Raw genomic sequence first — 20,818 nt, 5'->3', positions numbered from 1 at the left:
CACCCTCTCATCTGGAAATGCATCATCTATATCTAGCTCATCAGAAGGTCTCCCAGCTTCTTCAAGCTGAGAGAGATGGCCAGTAACCTGATTCTCAGTTCCCTTGCGGTCTTTCACCTCAAAGTCAAACTCTTGCAGCAATAGCAGCCATCGGATCAGTCGCGGCTTTGCTTTCTTCTTCACCATAAGGTGTCTCAATGTACGCATGATCAGTGTATACTACGACTTTAGACCCCAACAAATAGGCCCGAAAAATCTCAAAAGCAAAAACTATTGCAAAGAGCTCTTGCTCCGTCACTGTGTAATTCATCTGAGCAGCATTCAGTGTTTTGCTTGCATAATAGATCGGGTGCATAATTTTATTGCGCCTCTGGCCAAGCACAATAGCTATCGCGAAACTACTAGCATCACACATCAATTCAAAGGGCAAGGACTAATCAGGAGTAACAATTACAGGAGCACCGAGGGCACTCCTTTAATTCATCAAACGCCTTTCGACACTTGTCATCAAATACAAACTTAGCCTCTTTTTCAAGAAGCTTGTACATCGGGTTAGCAATCTTGGAGAAATTTTTGATGAAGCACCTGTAGAACCCAACATGTCCCAAGAAACTTCGGACACTTTTGACTGAGATAGGTGAAGGAAGTTTTGCAATCACATCTATCTTTACTTGATCGACCTTAATTCCCTTTTCAGAGATTTGTGGCCGAGGATGATCCCTTCCTTCACCATAAAGTGGCACTTCTCCCAATTTAGCACGAGATTTGTCTCCTCACATCTTTTCAGCACTTGACCCAGATGGCTAAGACAATCATCAAATGAATCACCCACAGCAGAGAAATCATCCGTGAACACTTCCAAGAAGTCTTCTACCATACTAGAAAAGATCGACATCATGCACCTCTGAAAAGTGTCTGGTGCACTACACAACCCAAAGGGCATTCGGCTGAACGCAAATATCCCACAAGGACAAGTAAAAGTCGTCTTCTCTTGATCTTCTAAGGCAATATTGATCTGATTGTAGCCCGAATAACCATGAAGAAAGCAATAATAAGATCTCCCCGCTAGCCGATCAAGCATTTGATCAATAAAAGGCATAGGGAAGTGATCCTTGCAAGTGGCAGTGTTGAGCTTGCGATAATCCATGCAAACTCTCCATCCGGTTACAGTCCTCATCGGAATCAGCTCATTCTTTGCATTGGGCACCACTGTGATGTCGCTCTTTTTTGGAACACATTGGATTGGGCTCACCTATTTACTGTCAGCAATCGAGTAAACCACTCCAGCATCTAACCATTTGATGTTCTCTTTCTTGACAACTTCTTGTATATTCTCATTCAGTCTCCTTTGATGCTCCACACCCGGCTTGCTGTCCCCCTCCAACTAGATTTTATGTTCACATATCCTATGGTCCAACCAATGGCACGCCTATATTCACACACTACCTCCAACAGTCGCTCAATCTGTTCCTCAGTCAGTAGTGCTGAAACAATCATTGGCAATGTATTATTCGGACCAAGGAATTTGTACTTCAAATGTGATGGGAGCTGCTTAATGTCACGACCCGACTACAGGCCATGACGGGTATCGGAGGCTAACCACCGAGCACCACTCATTCTATTACTAATCATACACATCAATCATTCATTCGTTAATCTTATACTCAAATCGTAGTAAAACCATTTTTCACTTGAAACATATTTACTTTATATACATAAGCCCTTCGGCTATCAAAATCAAAATAATGTATATACATACGAGGAGAAACTGTGAGACCATACAACCCACACATACGCATCTACGAGCCTCTACCGAGTGCTAGACATAGGGACGGGACAGACCCCGTCATGCCCAAAACATATATATATATATATATATATATACAAAAGAATAAATCAATGGCACCTCCGAACAATAGAGTGCTCTCAAGTCAGCTAATAGCTCCTACGAGTCTAGATCACCTCCCTCACTCACCGTGGGCATGAACACAGTCCAAAGAAAACGAACGTCAGTACGAACATTGTACTGAGTATGTAAGGCATCAACAATAATAATACATCAATGAAATAAGGAAACATCAAATGAGGAGCAATCTGTAACTGACTGTCAATTATAAAAGAAATAATGCATGCTGGCTTACTTCATAATCATCATCATATCATGTATGCATATATGTATAAGTTGCCCGACCATATAGGTATGGTGTGATAATCATTAGCCCGCGTCCAGGCCTCCCGCGTCCAGGGGTACCATCTCATGCCGCCCACTAGTGGTGTCTGCCCATGCCATCTAGACATGATGTATACGCTGCCCGCCTTAGCGGTGTCGCCCGCCATACGGGGGCGGTGTAACATCATCATCATAGACTCATCATAATGCATGCATAGAAACTCAAAGACAACTATACTTTATCGGGGTGACATAAGGTCGTAAACTCCCGATTCCATTAGGGAGCATTCATAAACATTCTGCCTCACCTTGAAGGAATTAGCATATAAGGTGAGTGTATATAATAAACAACATCAATGGATTATAGATAGCATCATTAGCTTTATAGGAACATCATATCATGTACTCTAGAATCTTTAGACTTAAGCTCCTCATCATCATTATCGTGCTCATAATGTAACCCTTATCTTTGTCTCATATGGCTATTCATGAACATAGACTCTCAGTTTTCCGGAGTGTAGGAAATTCATGGAGAAGGAGAGAAAATCATACCATAAGATTCATGCCTTAGAAAGAAAGGACTAGCCTCACATACCTCTTTCGTTTAGCTATTCTATCATTTGATCGTTCTCCTTCGATGCTTGCGTTTCTACCTTCAAGAGAATTCGCATTAACATTAGCTAATCGATTATAAGAACGTGCTTACTAAAGCTAGAGAAAATTGGGCAGCATTTTCTTTGTTTATACAACTTTCCTCATATTACATATCAACTCCCAAACATCCATAACAACATTCACAATATTATAAGCAATAATCATCATTCATCTACATTATCCATATCTCTTAATTTCACTTCAACTTCTCCATAATCATGGTCATAGTTCACTATTGCGTTTTCTCACATATAATACTTATCCCATGTTCTAAATGTCATTCATAACATATTTACAATCACAACATATCAATATCCATAACTTAATCCAAGCTACCACTTATACGGTCCGTATAACATTGTACGGTCCGTATAAGTGTCTGTGGTTCACCATTAGGGAAAACATCTTCCTGTTGGGTGTTATACGGACCCTTATATGGACTGTATAATGTTATACGGACCGTATAAGTCGGTCGTGTAACCCCTTTCCCCTGAAATGATCTCCGTCGTTCGTTTGATCTCCAATCCTTATGGAACCTTCTTGACACTTGTTTAACACCTTGTTAACAATACAAGGGACATTATAACTCTTCTCCCAGTCATCATTAAATGATCGCCAACATATCACTTGTAAATCCTTCCCGATTCGTAACGTATACCTTACCTTTCTTAGCTACTTTCTCCTCTTACTTTGACTGCCTTCAAAATCTCAACTAGGCTCGTCAAGTGCTATTTCTTACTTATCGAAACATCGTATACGTCGTGCCCTTCGTCAGTCTTTTCACTGCACGTTGACGGGAAATCTTCCGAGGTGTAACACTTAAGCTCCAACTTCAGTGGTTCAATGATCGAAGGCTTTGCTGGAGGAGTTGTTCTATTTTCCAGATCAAGATTCAGCTTCTTTGGGTGGTAAGAATATGAACCCAACCCAACAAGCGAGTTAACCGTCTCCATATAACCCTCCATGTCTTTAGCATCAAAGTTTACGAGAATACCAGCCAGAGCTTCACCCAAACTTTCTTTTTCCATCTTGAATTCCACCGCTTCATCAATAATATCAACAGAATCAATCATCGAAATGCTCTCATAAGCACTTCGTAACTTCATACCTTTGCTTGCCTGAAAAGTAACTTCCTCATCATTGGCTCAGAACTTGATTTCATTCTTCTTCAAATCCATCAGAGCTCTTCCTGTAGCAAGGAAAGGTCTCCCCAGAATGATAGGAATGTCCTGATCAACAGCACAATCAAGAATCACAAAATCTGCGGGCAACATAAATTTACCAACCCGCACAAGAACATCATCAGCCAAGCCAACATGCTTCTTAATGGATCTATCAGCCATCTGTAACCTCATAGTAGTCGGCCTTGGCGTTCCCAAACCTGATTGCTTGTATATAGAAAGTAGCATCAAATTAATACTCGCCCCATTATCACACAAAGCTCGAGCAAAATCATGGTGCCCAATGAACAAGAATGGTGAACGCCCGGATCCCCGCCTTACGGGATGCGTAGTTGTTGAAATAGTGGAACTCACCAGTGTGAGTCAAACTCACGCTTTCATGTTGCATCGTTTTCTTCTTGGTCGAGGTCCTTCAAATATTTAGCAAAAATCGGCCATCTCCTTGACAAATTCCAAGAAGGAAAAATTTAGAGATAATCGCTTTCGAACATCATAAAATTTTTCAAACTTAGCATCTTCCTTCTTCTTCACCAACCTCTGAGGAAAAGGAGGTTTAGATTTGAAAAGGTGAGTCAAAGGGAGGAGAGCCCCTTTCACAGTTTGCTTGCTCGTGTCATCAACCTCCTTCTCTTTAGAATATCAGCAACCTTCTCGTCAATCAGATTCTCATCAACAATAATTAGTGGTTCAGACTGCACCTCTTCTTCTTCATCTATCGGTACAAGCTCAACAACCTTCTTATCAGCACTTTGGAGTATTTTACCACTCCTAGTATCCGATGGCGAACACACACGCCTACACCGCCTCCCCGTTCTTCGAATTTGGAACATTGTCACCGTAAATCCTCCTTTTAGGTGAGCGCCGCTCTCTAGAAATTCCGTATCTATGACTCGAGCTTCTAAATAGTCAAAGATTTTCTTCCCACCGTTCCCCGTCTGTGTGCTGAGATAAAGTCCTCTCAGACTTTGATTGATTTTCCCGAACCTTCTCAAGCATTTTTTCAACCCTCGAACTACCTTGCTCTGTTGATTGCCCTTTCGGTGGTATATAAGGATTGGAACTCTTGTTCCCAAAATTGTTATAGCTCCCTTGGTTCGTACCACCATAATTATTATTGTGGTTCCCAGAGTTATTATTGTTGTAAGCACCTTGACCCTGTTGAGGTCTCCATTGATTCTGATTCTGGTAACCACCTTGGTAGTTCTGTCTTTGATAATCCCCTTGAGAATTTTTCACATAGTTAGCATCTTTCAACCTAAGATGAGGTCCGTCGAAACGGACCCTCTTGGGTCCTGGTACATCCCCCCTTCAAAGATACTCGACTCATCCTACGAAATATTTATCTTCTTAACTGGTCTCATCAAACTTCTTGGTTAGCAATGAAATATTCGTTGCAAGCTCAGCCCAATGTTCTTTGGTATCTTGATTCTCCTTTACTATTCTCGATGGCGACACTACCATAAGGCACCACATCGCATTGTTTGAGTGCCAAGCCCGATCGCGCGTAGGTAGTGCAGCCAAGTTTGTTGTCACTCGTCGATAAGATTTATTCATAAAACTACCATCAGCTGCATTATTTGCAATTGATTGCGTCACTAGATCCAGCCATCGATAGAACTTCTCCATTAATATGTTCTCCGGATAACCATGATTTGGAATTTTCTGCAAATACTCCTTAAATCTCTCCTAAGCTTCATATAATTGTTCCCCCGGTCGCCGCTTAAATTCATAGATCTTGTCACGAATCTCAAATCTTCTTGCTAGGCGGGCACCATTTCTTAATGAAGATCACATTATCTCTCGCCTACGTAGTAATAGAATACGGGCGAACTTCGAACCATGTTTGCATCTCCAGCTAAGGAAAATTTGAATAGCCTCAGCTGAATAGCATCTTGTGGAACGTTGTTTTGGATGTGATTAGCACACACATCCATAAAATTCGACAAATGACGTTGAGGGTCATTATCGGTAGAGTTCCGAAAGTAGCCCTCAAGCTTCAACAACTAGCATAAAGAGGAGTCAATTTTTACGCTTGCGGCTCCAACTCGAGGATGAACAATAGCAAATGCATAGTCCTCCTCTGGAATAAGATCAGCAAAAACATTCTCTTCATCTGATTCATTCGCCTGATTATTCAATCGATTCCCCTAGTTACTAGCACGTTGGTTTTGCTGATTCTGATTTATGTTCACCTGGTTTACAAGGAATAGCAAACAAGGTGTGATGCAATAAGCAAAAGACTTCAATCAAAGAAAACACTATTTAGTAATTTCAAAACCGTATTCCCCGGCAATGGCGCCAAATTTTGATACGCTCAAATTACACCTTTTATTAGCGTAAAGCGGACGATACCAAATATAGTAACCCAACTAGGTTGGGGTCGAATCCCATAGGGAATATGGTGTAAAAAGGTTACTAAAGTTGTAGAATGCTTAATTTAGGTCTAATGTCTTAATCCGATGATTTTGGTAAAAGTTGGTTGCTTAGGACTAATGGCTAACTAATTTCTTTAGAGTGTAATTTAGGGTAAAAGAAACCAAGGTTGTGTCTCCCTTTAGATAAAGTGTATGATCATGGGTATTGATCTTGATATACTTCTAATGGATTGCTATATGAATGCACTTAACCTCTATGTGAATCTATACTATTTTCCAATAAATAAAGATTATTTCTTTCTATGATTTTTCCAAATATAAGAAGGTGATATGAAGAACGGTTAACTATGCCAAGTAATTTGTTCTTATTCCTAAGTGAATTTATTAAACAAAGTTTAAAGCTTTGAGTTCTTGTTATTTATTCTTACCAAATCCTAATTGTTTTCCCAAACAAATCAAGATTTATGGCTTTAATCAATGTTTGTAACCATTAATTGTGAATGAAGAGTGAAGAATAAATAAACCCTAACAATCCATTACGCATATATCAATCACAAACCCAATCACAAAACACCCATCATTGGGTTCACAACCCTAATAAGGGAATTTAGCTACTCATGACAAAGAATAAGAAACAATAGATTGAAGAATTCATAATTGCTTACTTTGGAAGAAAAGAGGAATTGATAATACTTGAATTGATGTTTGAATCTCCAAAAACTAGAGAGTATTTGTTGTTCTAAGTCAAGAGACAAAATATATCAACTGATAATAATTAAAACCCTACAATAGCTATTTATAGGTTCTGAAAACGTAAAAGTTACAGATTTACACTTTGGTCCCCGTCAGCACAAAATATGGTCCGTATTACACAATACGGACCGTAAACCAGTTTACGCCTAGGGTTTCCTTCAAGATATGGGCAACTGCAACCTCGTGGAATACTGACCGTATTTTGATTTGTGCTCCGTCTTCTGCTTGATCTTCTTTCAACTTGCAAAACTTCAACTTTATGCCAAGTGTCTAAATGCTAAATATGCTTTGAAATACGGACCGTAAAGGGAAATACGGTCCGTAAACGCTGTTCGTATTTCACCATATTCTTAGCATGCCTTTCTGGTTCTGCTTATCTTTATATACGCCCCGTATTTGAGAATACGGTCCGTATATTGAGATTACGACCAACTTCTGCACTTTAACTGTTTTCATTCTAAATCTGCTGCATTACCTGAAAAACACTAAAAACACATTAAATAGACACTAACTTGCTTAAAAACAAGTAAAACTTCTCGTAAAAAGGCCTTGGATGTGCCATAATTTCCCGACACATCAGTGGCTCACTGGGGGAAGCCTGTAAAGCTGAACGCACAGGACGGCCGGAATATTGTTGATGCGGCCTAGAAGGCTGACCAGCGCCCCTCGAACTAGAACCACCATAACTCCCAGTCTGACACGGTCTTTTGTCACCACCACCAAATGCACGGGCCTTAGCACCCTCAATCATAGAAGTATGCTCGATGATGGACTGGAAGGAAGCCACCATGGGCTCCATCTGAAGACAAGGAATCTATAGAGAGCCTAATAGCCCACCAGCAAAACACCTGATCCTGTCAGCCTCAGTAGGGATCAAAGGAGTAGAATAATAGGCCAGATATAGAAAGCGGGTTACATAGGTCTCCAAAGACATGCCCCTCTGCTAAAGATGTAGAAACTCCTCCCTATGCGCCTCTCTAAAAAACCGGGGCACATGCTTCTCAAGGAAAGCCCGGTAGAACCTAGTCCAAGTCAAGGGAGGGGAACCCTTAAGTCTGCAAGCCACAAAATACCTCCATCAAGTCTTTGCGTCGCCGCGAAACTAGTAGGATACATATTCAACCCCACAGGACTCCACGATCCCCATCTGATGTAGCAACTCATGCATATCTAGAATGAACTCATAAGCATCCTCAGAAGAAGTACCCGAAAACCTCGGCGGCTCTAACTTCCTGAACCTTCCACCAAGATCCTGATCAGACAGAGTCATAATAGCGCCCTCCATGGGCCTAAGATCATCACCAGGAGCGGGTATTGCATCAATACGGGGAGCCATAGCTGCAGCAGGGTGTGCTACCCGAGTAGGTCCCTTCTCAGGGGTCTGCGCCCCAACTCTAGTCTGTGAACCCCCGCTAGGAGTAGTAACACCAGCGGCAGCCTACTAGGCATCAAGATGAAGTAAAACTCTGGCCATAGAATCCTGCATGGCCTGATCAGAAGTAACCTCAGGCAGTGTCCGTGCTGGAGCCAAATCCACGGGCTCTGGAGACCGAGATCTCTCTCGCTGCTGTCCTACAGCAGGAGCCTTGCCCCTGGCTGGGGCAGCCCTGCGGCCTCTAGCTCTGCCGCACCCTCTGGCTGTCGCTCGCCCTCAGGTACCAACTGTAGCTGCAGGCTCTGGCACTTGACCTCGGGCCGTAGTAGCTCTTGTCCTCACCAACTGTGAGAGAAGAGATAAGAGTCAGATACTAATTTGATCTTTCCAGACACCAATTAGAATAAAGTAGCATGAAAGAATGAAAGAAAGTGAGATTTCCTAAATGTCCTATAGCCTCTCGCAGGTAAGTACGGATCTCATCGTACCAATCCACGAGACTCTACTAGACACGCTCTTGTATTATAGATCGGGTAAGCTAGGTCTCTGATACCAATTTGTCACGATCCATTTTAACTAAGTCATGCGGGCAATTACTTTTTCCACCTCAGTAAGAGAACACTCAACCCAACGATAACGAAAGACATGAATAATAAATCAAGCAAGCGGAAAAGAATAATGAGATAAGTCTCACAATAATATATAATATAAATAGTGCGAAAATAAGGAAACACCCCCAGGGTCTGATATAAGTCATACAAGAGCATTTAATGAAAATATACAAGTCTGGAATAATAATACATAAATCTGTCTATGTCTCATAATAGAAATAGTAAGACATAAATAGGAGGAGTCTTCAAGGCAGCGAACGTCTCGTGCTTACCACAAACTCGATGCAATGTTGATGATGACAATCAGCCACGAAAGATGGAAGCAGACCCAACCTGATACTCTGCATTCATAAATGAATACAGCAAGTGCAGGTCAGTACAAAACAATGGTACTGGTAGGTATCATCGGCCGACTAAGCATAGCTAACACAATTCAGACAATAAAGCAGGATAGGCAGATAAATCAACAAGTATAAGTCAAACAATCAGAAACAAGTATCCGTCATCACCTAGGTTGAAGTATCTAAACCCAAGTGTGTCAAGTCTCGAGATATACACAATCCGAATCAATCAACAAGTATAACACCGGATCATCACAATATAAGCCACAATGCAATGCAATGAAATGATGTATGAATGCCAATGCAATGCAATGCCATGTACACATGTACTCCGGATGGAAATATCTATGTCTCGGTAGCACAACCTAAGGTGACTCGCGAAGTCTAAGTGCCACTCGTCCCGGATCTTTGTCCAACAGACAGACGAGACCCGAATCTTTGCCCACAGGGGTTCTCACCGGCACCACCATGGGGGACCTGCGGAGTCTATGCACTCACTCAGTCTATGATTCCGGGACTAACATCGAATATCGGACTCTCACATCACTTTCATATAAAAATCGAGCCAAGCTCATCACAATGTTTCACCAAGTACCAACAGTGTCTCGACAGTATGTCATGAATAATGAAAATGAGTGAAATGTATGTGTCAACATCAAGAGTCAGCTCAATATGACAAGTACCAACATGGGTAGGCCAACAATATATCAATGTCACAAGTACAAATATGGATACGGTAACAATATATCAATGTCACAAGTACCAACATAGGTATGCCAACAATACCATCAACAACTATACAGGTCATACGGAAATCTATGCTCGTATCAACGTCAAAGTAAAGTACCACCACATCACAATCAAGATGTAACAACAGTTCCCAATATCTATTAACAACACGTGGCATCAAGCCAACACAACAATCAATCAAGTCACAACACAACGGGGTGGCTAACCCCAATCATGCAACAGGGCCCAACCTAAGACAATAACTAACCCAACTTCATACCCGAAGGTTTACATGCTTTCTCCGACAATATAATCTAAATATATGCTTCGCCATATGAAGTCTCACCAAGGGTAAGTCATAACCTACATGGATGGCCGAACAACAACTACCGACAAATCACTCTTTTGCCTTGCCTTTCCGCTGAGCCTCGAGATCAAAGAAGTGTAAGCATATTTGAAATCTAGATTAGAAATCATGAAGAACGATACTAATATTGCTATCATTCAATTTAGGTCAAATCCAACCCTAGAATTTGAGAAAACGTGGCCCATAAGGTCAAAACGGGAAATTCGAGAGTAAAATATCAAATTAAGCACTAGGTGATCATAACCCGACAACTAATTGCTAATTTAACTCATGGATTCCCCTAATTTTGAAATTGAAGCAAAAACCCCAATTTGGGTATAAACCCTACCTCTTTGATTCAAGAATTCAACTCTAATAATGGAAGATAAATGATTAACAACCTTAGATTAATCAAAATCTAGCATACAGTCCATCAATTTCATCATTAATAAGCCTAGATAGAATATTCATTAACCCACTTTTATCTCCTATTACTAAGGAATTAATAAGGGAAAGAGCAATCTACGATGATTAAGAACAAGAAATTAGTAAAGGGATTAGCAAGACTTACCACCAAGAGCTTTCTCCAATAATCTTCTAAAATAGTCCCTAAGAGCTCAATTTTCGAAATGGGAATAAATGATAGACTAAGGGCTTATTTAATACACACTTAATGAAATAACAAGCCCCGCACCACCCCAGCGGCATCGGGACCGCTATGGTGGCACCACCCCAGCGCCACACCAGACCGCCCCGACGGTCCAGGAAAAATACAACAGGCCGCCCCGGCAGTCATTCCACCGCTACGGTGGTGCTGCTGGGACGGCACTGGTGCCACTTTGGCGGACATCAGCAATCAGATTTCCAATATTTTTCTAAGTCTCAATCAAAATCCCGAACCACTTCCGAGGCCATCTGCTTACAAACCGCATACGCTGACCCATATAAAAGCACTCTACGAACGCACTCCTGGCATTGAAATTTCCAACGGAGGTCTCGTTGACCGAGTCAACCCCCGATATCTCATTATCAACTTCCCAACCCAAGTTCCAAAATGCATCCAAGTGCATTGGGAATCGAACCAGATATGCACACAAGTTATAAACGACCATCCAGACCTCTCGGAATCGACGAATTTTCAAAAAACGTCCGTTTACCAAAAAGTCAACTTTAGTCAAATATTTTTCGCTTTAAGCCTATATTTACAAAAGTCGCTCGAATAAAATCTAGACTACTTAGGAAGCACGTCAATGGTCCCCTCTGGTCAAAATGAGCTAACCAAGCTCGAAAAAGGGGCGGAAATGGCGAAAAGACTATAACGACCAAGCAGATTGTTACATATATATGCTATGTTGTATGCTGGACTACACAGATCAGACGTACAAGATAAAATAACAAAGAAGCCCAAACAATTAGGCTGGACAAATCAGAGGCCCAATATTAAAATCATAGACATGGTACAGACATACAAATCCCAAATCAGCTCTTATGAGAAGCAAAGGTAAGCAGGCAGGCCCAAACAGTTAAAGGGGACAAGTAGAAAAACAAGGAAAAAACTCAGTTCATTATCACAAAATACAAAGCAGTTCATATCCGATGATATACCTTGGATATACATAATATGTACTCTATGCACATGAAATCACACGCATGAAGGTATATATCTATATACATCAGTGTATACATCCACTAGAAAAGGGAAGGGGAAGAGCTTCAAAACACAGAAAGAAATGCTTATTTCATTAATATAGATTCCTCTAATATATATACTGCATATACTCAGGATATATAGTGGTATATCCGTTATATACTGAAAGTATATGAGGTATATATACCCTTATATATGTCATATATGTATATTTCATATGCATACTACATTTTCATCCTTAAAAGAAATAACACAGGCTGTCAAACATGGGGACCAAATGTCCACATTAGCACATGTTGAAAAAGGAAAAATTCATATTTAGTACAGGGAGAAACATGCAAGGCACCATTACTCTATGCAAGCCATTCTTTAATCACCTTTAAATTATAACATGAAATATATCATAACAGAGTGCAAGGTTAAACATTGGAGACTTAGGCATGGAATGAACTGATCTGCTCATGACTTTACAAACAGACCTTAAAACCCCATTTGCATTAGATGGTCCACATAATTCTCTTTTTTTATCCTTATTGAACCTTGGAGGGTCTCATGGAATTGCAATTCCACAAGGAAGAACCCCAGCAGCCTAGGATAGGTAGTACTACGCTGAGTAAGACTCAAAGGACTCAAAGCGTTTCCTAAACCATCTCTAGCCCTAGGTAATCACTCTTTGCTTCATTAGAAGTCAATTTACAACCTCTCAAGCCCCATTACTCTATGTTTAGACACTCTTAGGTTCAAAGGGGAAGGGAAAGCAGTAATGAGTCCAACAATATAGCTGCACACCCGATCATAATCTTTACAAATTCACTAGAGACACTTGCAGTAGAGACTTAGCTTCAGGGTTGTAGGTTTGATACTTGACACAGCTAAGTGGTATGTTAAGCCTTACACAAATCAACATGTAGTCCTTATCAAGATAAATCAACACATACATCCAATTTGAGTATTGAGAAACACCACCATTTAATCATTTTGAACATAGTTATGAGTCCAGACAAGAGCTAAATAACCCACAGGCTTACATACAGAACATAAATTGGCATGAGCAAAGAAAACAAACATGAGAAATCACTGATATCATAATGGTCAAGCCACTAACTAAGATTAACTAGCATGCAGGCATACTTAAAACTCAAGTCGAAGTAAGACATGATTTAGCATTCAAGTTATGCAACTGAACCAAATAAAGGGAAACTAGTTAGGGGTGCAATACTTATTGACATTTAGACTACACAAATGATGTTACTGGATGATAGTCACACTCATTAAGCATATAATATCATTTTATGACCACGCTAACTCAACAAACTTGTAAATGAAGCAGAAATTGGGACACAAGTATAGATACAGGCATGCCAATGTCTAAACTTACCTAATAGGACTGAATAAGAATGGAACATATGACTATACATACTGTCTAACATGGAAAACATGTGATGAACAAAAGTTAAGCTATCCTGGGCACATACAAACTAACAACAAATGAGTATTCTAACAAACACACAGCAATAATGATCAAACACCTAAGTAGGTCTCTATTTGAACTGACAAAGCATGTGATAAGCAGGAATCTAAACATAAGTGGGCACATGATGACATATGACTAATCAAAATCAAACATGAACAACATTCACACAAGCTGGTGGACTAACCAGTTTCTAATGAGTACATGGTTGGACTATATCCAACTAAACAAAGCTTATAATCATGCTAGTGATTAGATAAACTAATTTAGCTCATATTTGGTTGACACAGCAGCTAGACAAAGCTAAACCTCCAATGAACTAACAAATAACTCAACAGGACACATGATCAGACCCCATTTTTAACTAGATGAGGACTATGAACATATTATCTTGTCATTAAATAGTCACTAATTTGAATTCATCAAAGCAGTTAAGTTATACCCCAAAATAGTTAAAACAAACCATATTAATCTATTTTAAACTAGTCTAAGCATACAAAATTACTAATAGTTAAACTAACCTACTAAACATACTAGCAGTCGACAACAAACAAACTAAATACATAATTAAACTACATAGGCACAGCACACAAAATAAATCAACAACTGAAGAAAGTAACTAAAAAAAGAGAAATTTTACCTTTTACCAGTGCAGCCCTTAGTCGAGAATGGAATTGGAATTCTTCTTTGCTCCTAACACCACGACTCAGCCACACAAAGAAAAATAAATAAAAAATTTAAACTAGAGACTCAATTAGATCAAGGTTCTAAGCAAATTTTGCTAACCCCAGTTAAACGGAGTTTTTGCTCAATGAACATGAGACTTGTTCTGTGTGTTGTGAAAATAAAAGGGGTCTTTATACATAACCCCCAAGGCCCTAAGATTTCTCTTGAAATCAATATGGGACTTGTGGTTTTTTGGGAATTCTTGTTACTTTTCCTTTTGTTTTGAAAGAGTCAAATTGAAAACCAATGAAAATCGTTGCTTTAGCAAGTCAATAAGACAAACGCCATAAAAATTTTGCAGACAGGAAAAGAAAGAGAGAGAGGAACGTCTTGCCCTATCTACGGTTGATACACGATGGTTAAGAGGAGAGAGGACAAGAGCAATAAATGCTCTTGACTGAAATGGACGAGCAAGACTGTAGCGACAGGATTTGACCCGGGCTAATTAAGGCAACTTCAACGAAGAGAGGAAATCTCTATCTGACGTCTAGGGTTTCTAACCCCTTTCAGTAAAGAAACAAATGGGGTTTATTTGGGGGTATACGTGTGTGTATAGGCGAGGTTGGGCCAGGTCTGGCCTTTAAAAGAAATAGAAAAGGAGATGGCCCAATTCTATATACATATACATGTGTATACATGTGCATGTACATGTATATACGTGTATATAAAAGGATAAAACATGTCATTTGGCTAATTTGACAAATAACCAAATAAAAACGCGTGAAAGCTAATTAACTGTTTCAATTATAACCATATTAAAAGTAATATCTAATTACCCTTATAACCAAAATGCAAAGTTAAATTGATTGTTTCAATTTTATAGCCTTAATTAAAACATAGCAAACAATTGACCATTTCAATTATAGCCACAATCAACTCATGCAATAATTAATAGAAATTCAATTTTAATTATTTTGGAAGCAAATTGCAATTATAGCCAAATAAATCATAAAATTGAGTCGTAATTGATTACCTATTTAATTAATCAATTTTCTCTATTTAACAGAGTAAAATATTTATCCATTGACCATTAATAGTTTTTAAACAATTAGTTAACTAATTATTCCCACTATGTTTGAATTAAAATCTTGATAAACATGTTTGAAATTCTTAAAATATATCAAATATACAAGATGATATACAATAATATATTTGACGATATTTCGCCAAATGAAATGACAAAATGTCACCGAAACAATTTTGTAAAATCATTTTTGGTTTGTAAAATGTACATTTTACTCCATTTGAGATTCAAGAACTCCGAATAATTAAATAAAATTATTGGAGGCAAAAAACTAGGTGTCAACATTTCCATGCCTTTAATTACAAAAATTCTTGAAATATGCTATGATTAAAATTAAACATTTTGCACTATAAAAATTATTATAATAATAATAATAATAATAATAATAATAATAATAATATTAATAATAATAATAACATGAAATTAACGTGCAATGCATGTTCAGAGAGACAAATTAATTAAAAACATATTAAACTAATAAAGCGATGATAGTAAATGAAGCAAATATTTATTTTTTTAACTTTAAATGATAATCTAATTGATGGTTGAAAAATATAAAATTTTATCTTTATGTATGATCAAGGTATTGGAAGCATCAATTAAGGATAAATGAATAATAATATAAGTTAATGAAAACTTTATATGTATGTATAATCAATTATATTGAATGAGTCAAAGGCTAAAATAATAAATATATAGGTTAATCTCGGTGGAATATTTATGTCATTTACTTATGACATTTATAAAAATGTCACTTGGAATTTCTAACATTTTTTTAAAAATAAATTATGCCAAGCATTTGGGCCTTTTATTAATAAAACGAAAATAAGAAAAAGGTCCAAAAAAATGGACCCAAAACCGGGTCCATTAAATCCAAAAAGGCAATAAAAGGAAACTAAAATCCTAAAAACAAAAACTTCTTGACAATTGATGTCTGAAACCCTAAAATTTAGTTTGCTCTTCTCTCTCTTGGAGTGGCTTTCTCTCTCTTCGATGTTGCCACCATTGCTACTTAGATGATGATCGGAGCTTCTGGTGATTTCAGCCACATCAGTATGATCTCTCTCTAATTTGTAGAATTGGTGGCCATGAATGAAGCTCGTTCCACCTCTCATGTTCTTCAACTGAGTATTCGAGTCTTTTTCTTCTTTGGTTTGTTTCTCTTTTCTTCCCTGCTCTCTAATCTTGCTTTTTGTTGTTGTTAATCGAATCCAGTTGAGGCTGCTTGCATCAATTGTGACTTCTCGGCTACTACTGACCTTCATTCTTGAGCTACTCTGAGGTAATCCTTCTTATCCTTTCTTTGAACTGCTGAAATGATTCTCCACCTGTTATTTGCCCAGATTTGCATATGAATCTTGTAGATCTACACATATCTCGTGTTTTTTGGGTTGAATTAGTGTCATTTAGGTACTCGAACACATAGATATGGTAGCTGTGATTTGTCGATATTTAGGATCCTTCTAAGTTCCACTTCCATGTCTAGAAAATGATGATAGTTGACTGCACCTACATCCAAAGCTTTGCTTGCTAAAGAATCAGCTAATTTATTCCCCTCTCTGAAAATGTGTGTGTAGAAAACTTGTTTTCCATGATTCTGCTCCCTAATCTCCTCAATCCATGCTACAATACTCCAAGGTGGTTTCCGACCATCTGTTAGAAACTTTTGCACTATTTTAGAATCAGTTTGAAAAATGATTCTATCTTGCTGAGTCTGTCTACACCATCTGCTTGCCTCTAGTAATGCCATTGCTTCAGCTTCTTTGTTAGTTGCCTATCCTATTTGCTCAACTTTAGCAAAAATGAGGTTGCCCCACTTATCTCTAACACAAAAACCATATGCTCGTCTTCCAGGGTTGCCTCTTGATGCACCATCTGTGTTGCACAAGATCCGACCCCTTGAAGGAGGTTGCCATATGACTTCTGTGATCTTTATTCCTGCCTTGTGCCTCCCCAGTAGTTGAATCAGGTCTGATCATCTAGGATGCATATGTTGAATAGCTGGATTTCTGAATCTGGCCAGTTTCTATATTGTATCAAAGACCTGATATATGCACCTAGCCACTGATCTCCTTTGCCCATGCTTGATTCCATTTCTCCTTTTCTAAACTTCCCATATAATCACAGCAGGTATAGCTTGAAATAGTGGTTTTAGCCTGTCAGGAACAGGTTATTGCCACCACTTCACTATAATCTGTTGTAATTGCATGCCAACAATATTGATACCTGCAAAAGAAGAAAAATAGGACCAGCTCCTGTTAGCAGAAAAAGACTCAGCAAATATATGTTGTATTGTCTCCTCTCTAGGATTTGAACAACACCAATATCTATATGCTAAGTTAAAATGCATCCTTTTCAAAACATCATCCAATGGCAACTTGAATTTCGAACATCTCCATATGAAAAATGATATTTTGAATGGCAATCCCTTTATCCACACATATTTGTAAACCTCATGCTCTTGTCCCCTTAGTCCAAGTAATCCCATGCTGATTTGACTGAGAAATCCCCTTTATCATTCAGAATCCACCAAGGTTTATCCAAATCACCACCCATATTAGGAGGTTGAATAGTACTGGTAATATGTTGCACTATATCCACTGGTAAAATACTTTCCAATCTCTCTAGGTCCCATCTCCCATTCTGAATTAATTCATTGACACTCTGAATAGAGTCATCATATTCTCCTTCTCCTGTAGCTTAGTATAGTTCCCCAAGCCCTGTCAAGGTGTCATACCAGAACTGAACATTTTCATATTTGACCTGCCACCAAATATGTTGCTCAATAAGGTCTTGTAACGACCCTTCCAGTCTTTGTGAAAAATGTAGGATCAACCTACCAAATAGAATCTTGCCAAGGGTAGAATGAGCTAATAGAAACTCAATTATATAAGTCTAAGAACTGAAAACTTGATTTATTTGTGATTGTTGCTTGATTGTGTTGAGTCCATCGGGGGGTGACGTTAGAAATTAGAACTCTGTTGGGAATTTTGAGGCCACTGGTGGATTCATATGGTGTTTTATGTTTATATGCATGCTTTGTTTGTGTTTGTGAGGCCTAGGATGAAATATTAGGTGATAGAGTGGAAAACTGGAAAAAATTGCGAACTTACTGACTAAATGGTACCGCTGCGGCAGGGTGGGTACCACTATACGGCACCGCTATAGCGGTGAGTCCCTCACCATAAGCGGTCAATCCTGATCGATGTGTCTACTATGGCGGGAAATGGCCCGCTATAGCGATGCCACTATAGCGGGATATGGCTCGCCATAGAGGAGGCCAAACTTCTTTTGGTCTGCTATAGTGGGCACTTGGCCTCTATAGCGAGACCGCTGTCGTGGTGAATTGACCGCCGCAGCGATCGACGGGAGCAGAATTTCGGGTTTTAAACACTTACTTCTGAATTCTTTATTCATAAAACTCCAACACAGTTCCCCACAAGCACCTAGGGCAAATTTCCAAGCTAGGGCAAGAATACTCTTAAGAGGTAAGTCTCATCCATCCCTTTCAATCATTATGTATCATCTTTATGATTATCATCCCTTTTATGGGTCTTCAATGGTGAATTAGTAATAGTAACCCTAGAACCTAATAGACCTTCTATAATTAATGGGTTATGATTGTTACCAGTTATTTATTATCTAATGGCTTGGGTAACTCCTCAAAATCATAAATTGAACCAGTAGAGCCATAAACTAAGTGAATTGAGACTTAGGATTTTATAAAAATGGTAGCTTGACCATGGAAACTGCTTGTAATTGATGTTTTGATTAAGTATCTTTAATAAATTGATGGTTAGTGGTTAATAAGGCCTTTGTTAGGTTGTGTTACACCTAGAAATCATTCACCCATGGGAATGGGGCTAAAGGGAAGGATGTTCTTGAATTGATTTCGTGATTAGAGTAAGTATGACTCATTGATCCTTCTAATTTCTAGACTTTGAGTGTTCCGAGGCTTTACGTAAGGGAACAGTTGTAGCGGAGTGATTCACATTGTTCCAGCTCTACGTTTGAGGTAGGTGATGGTCTACTTGAGTTAGACTTTGATTAGTTGATTGCAGGTGTTGTGAATTCAATAGGAGAAAGCATGTCTAGTCTTCATGCATGGTGTGTGTGTGGTTGAACTCCTATATGCAATTGGTTGAATGACTGTGTGGGCTTCATGCCCTATTATTGTGTTAAACCTGCAGTTTGATGTTGTTGTGATGGGAAGTTAATACGATCTTCTCAGTGAAATTGTGATGCAAAATGATGATTGAGCATAGATAACAAGAGGATAAGAAATAATAAGGTATATATATATATATATATATATATATACTTCAAAAGTCACAAATGTGACCTAGATTATAGGCTCGTAGTCCGAGGTTCGTTCCAGAAATGAGTGGTACATGATGTGGACGCGTCCAAGGTTCTTTTCGGAGCGGAGAATTTATGGCTCTAGTCCAATGAGTATCCGGAACGAGTGGTACATGGACACCATGGGTCCCGTGCAGGTCATGACTACTGACCAATGTCATTAGTTAGCATGTGTGTACAGTGAGTATGTGGTTATTGTTGATGGAATTGTTCACGTTTGTTGTTTCCGTTGATTTGATTCTTGATATCATTCGGTGACTTGATTCGTGATTATCCTTGGTTGACTCGTTGTTGGATTATTGATTTCATGCTATTGGTTGGCTTGTTTATTTTATTGATTTTATGATGTGTGCATGATACTAATCTTAGTCGGCCTATGATATCTACCGGTACATAGTGTTTGTACTGATACTACCTTACTGGATTCTTTTGAGTGCAGATTGTGATCCAGAGACTGCTACATATCCTCATATCTAGCGTTGAGGCCGTTGCTGATAGGTTTAGAGTGAGCTTCTATCCATGCCAGGCCGCCCGAAGATCTTTTTTTATGAATACTATTTCATACTCCAGATATTGTGGTTATTTGTTTAGACAGCTTTCATTCATTAGACATATTTCAGATTAGAGTCCTTGTACGGTGACTTTCGAATTTTGGGATTTGTAATAGTTAGAACTTTCGCATTTACTTCATTATTTTATGGCATGACTTATTTTGATTATCTTGTGCTTGAATGGGTAGTAATTGATTGAATTGGTTAATATAAAAATGGACTTAAATAAATAGATGACTTGTGTGTTGGTTTGCCCACTAGGAGTTAGTGTGGGTGCCAGTCATAGCGGGTTGGGTCGTGACAGAGTTGGTATCAGAGCTTTAGGTTCATCGATCTCGTCGTACAAGGACATGTCTAGTAAAGTCTTCCGGATCAGTACGAAAACGTCTGTACTTATCTTCGAGAGGCTATCGGACACTAGGAAAATTCCCTTTTCTTTCTTTCTTTCGTGCTACTTGATTCTAATTGGTATCTGACTATCCTTCATTCTCTCACAGATGGTGA

At 38.9% G+C, this 20,818-nt stretch overlaps 1 protein-coding gene across 1 annotated transcript; it reads right to left on the bottom strand.

Annotated features, from left to right (window-relative positions):
- Nucleotides 1-667: 667 nt before the first annotated feature.
- On the bottom strand, nt 668-3,930 carry LOC132061372 (uncharacterized). The gene is made up of 3 exons (XM_059454204.1): nt 3,564-3,930; nt 1,363-1,484; nt 668-1,252 (listed from the first exon to the last, which is right to left on the bottom strand). The coding sequence occupies exons 1-3, from the start codon at nt 3,928-3,930 to the stop codon at nt 668-670; spliced, it is 1,074 nt and encodes a 357-aa protein (XP_059310187.1).
- Nucleotides 3,931-20,818: the final 16,888 nt, after the last annotated feature.

This window comes from Lycium ferocissimum, chromosome 6 (assembly GCF_029784015.1).
Source record: "Lycium ferocissimum isolate CSIRO_LF1 chromosome 6, AGI_CSIRO_Lferr_CH_V1, whole genome shotgun sequence".
Lineage (NCBI taxonomy): Eukaryota > Viridiplantae > Streptophyta > Magnoliopsida > Solanales > Solanaceae > Lycium > Lycium ferocissimum.
Note: the sequence above shows the minus strand (reverse complement) of the source record. Positions and strands in the feature narration are given on the sequence as shown.

Coding starts and splice junctions, on each gene's coding strand:
- LOC132061372 (XM_059454204.1), bottom strand. CDS start 3,930: ATGAAGTTACGAAGTGCTTATGAGAGCATTTCGATGATTGATTCTGTT. Junction 1,485..3,563: donor CGTATACGATGTTTCGATAA/GTAAGAAATAGC, acceptor TGATTGTTTCAG/CACTACTGACTGAGGAACAG. Junction 1,253..1,362: donor GGAGGGGGACAGCAAGCCGG/GTGTGGAGCATC, acceptor GACAGTAAATAG/GTGAGCCCAATCCAATGTGT.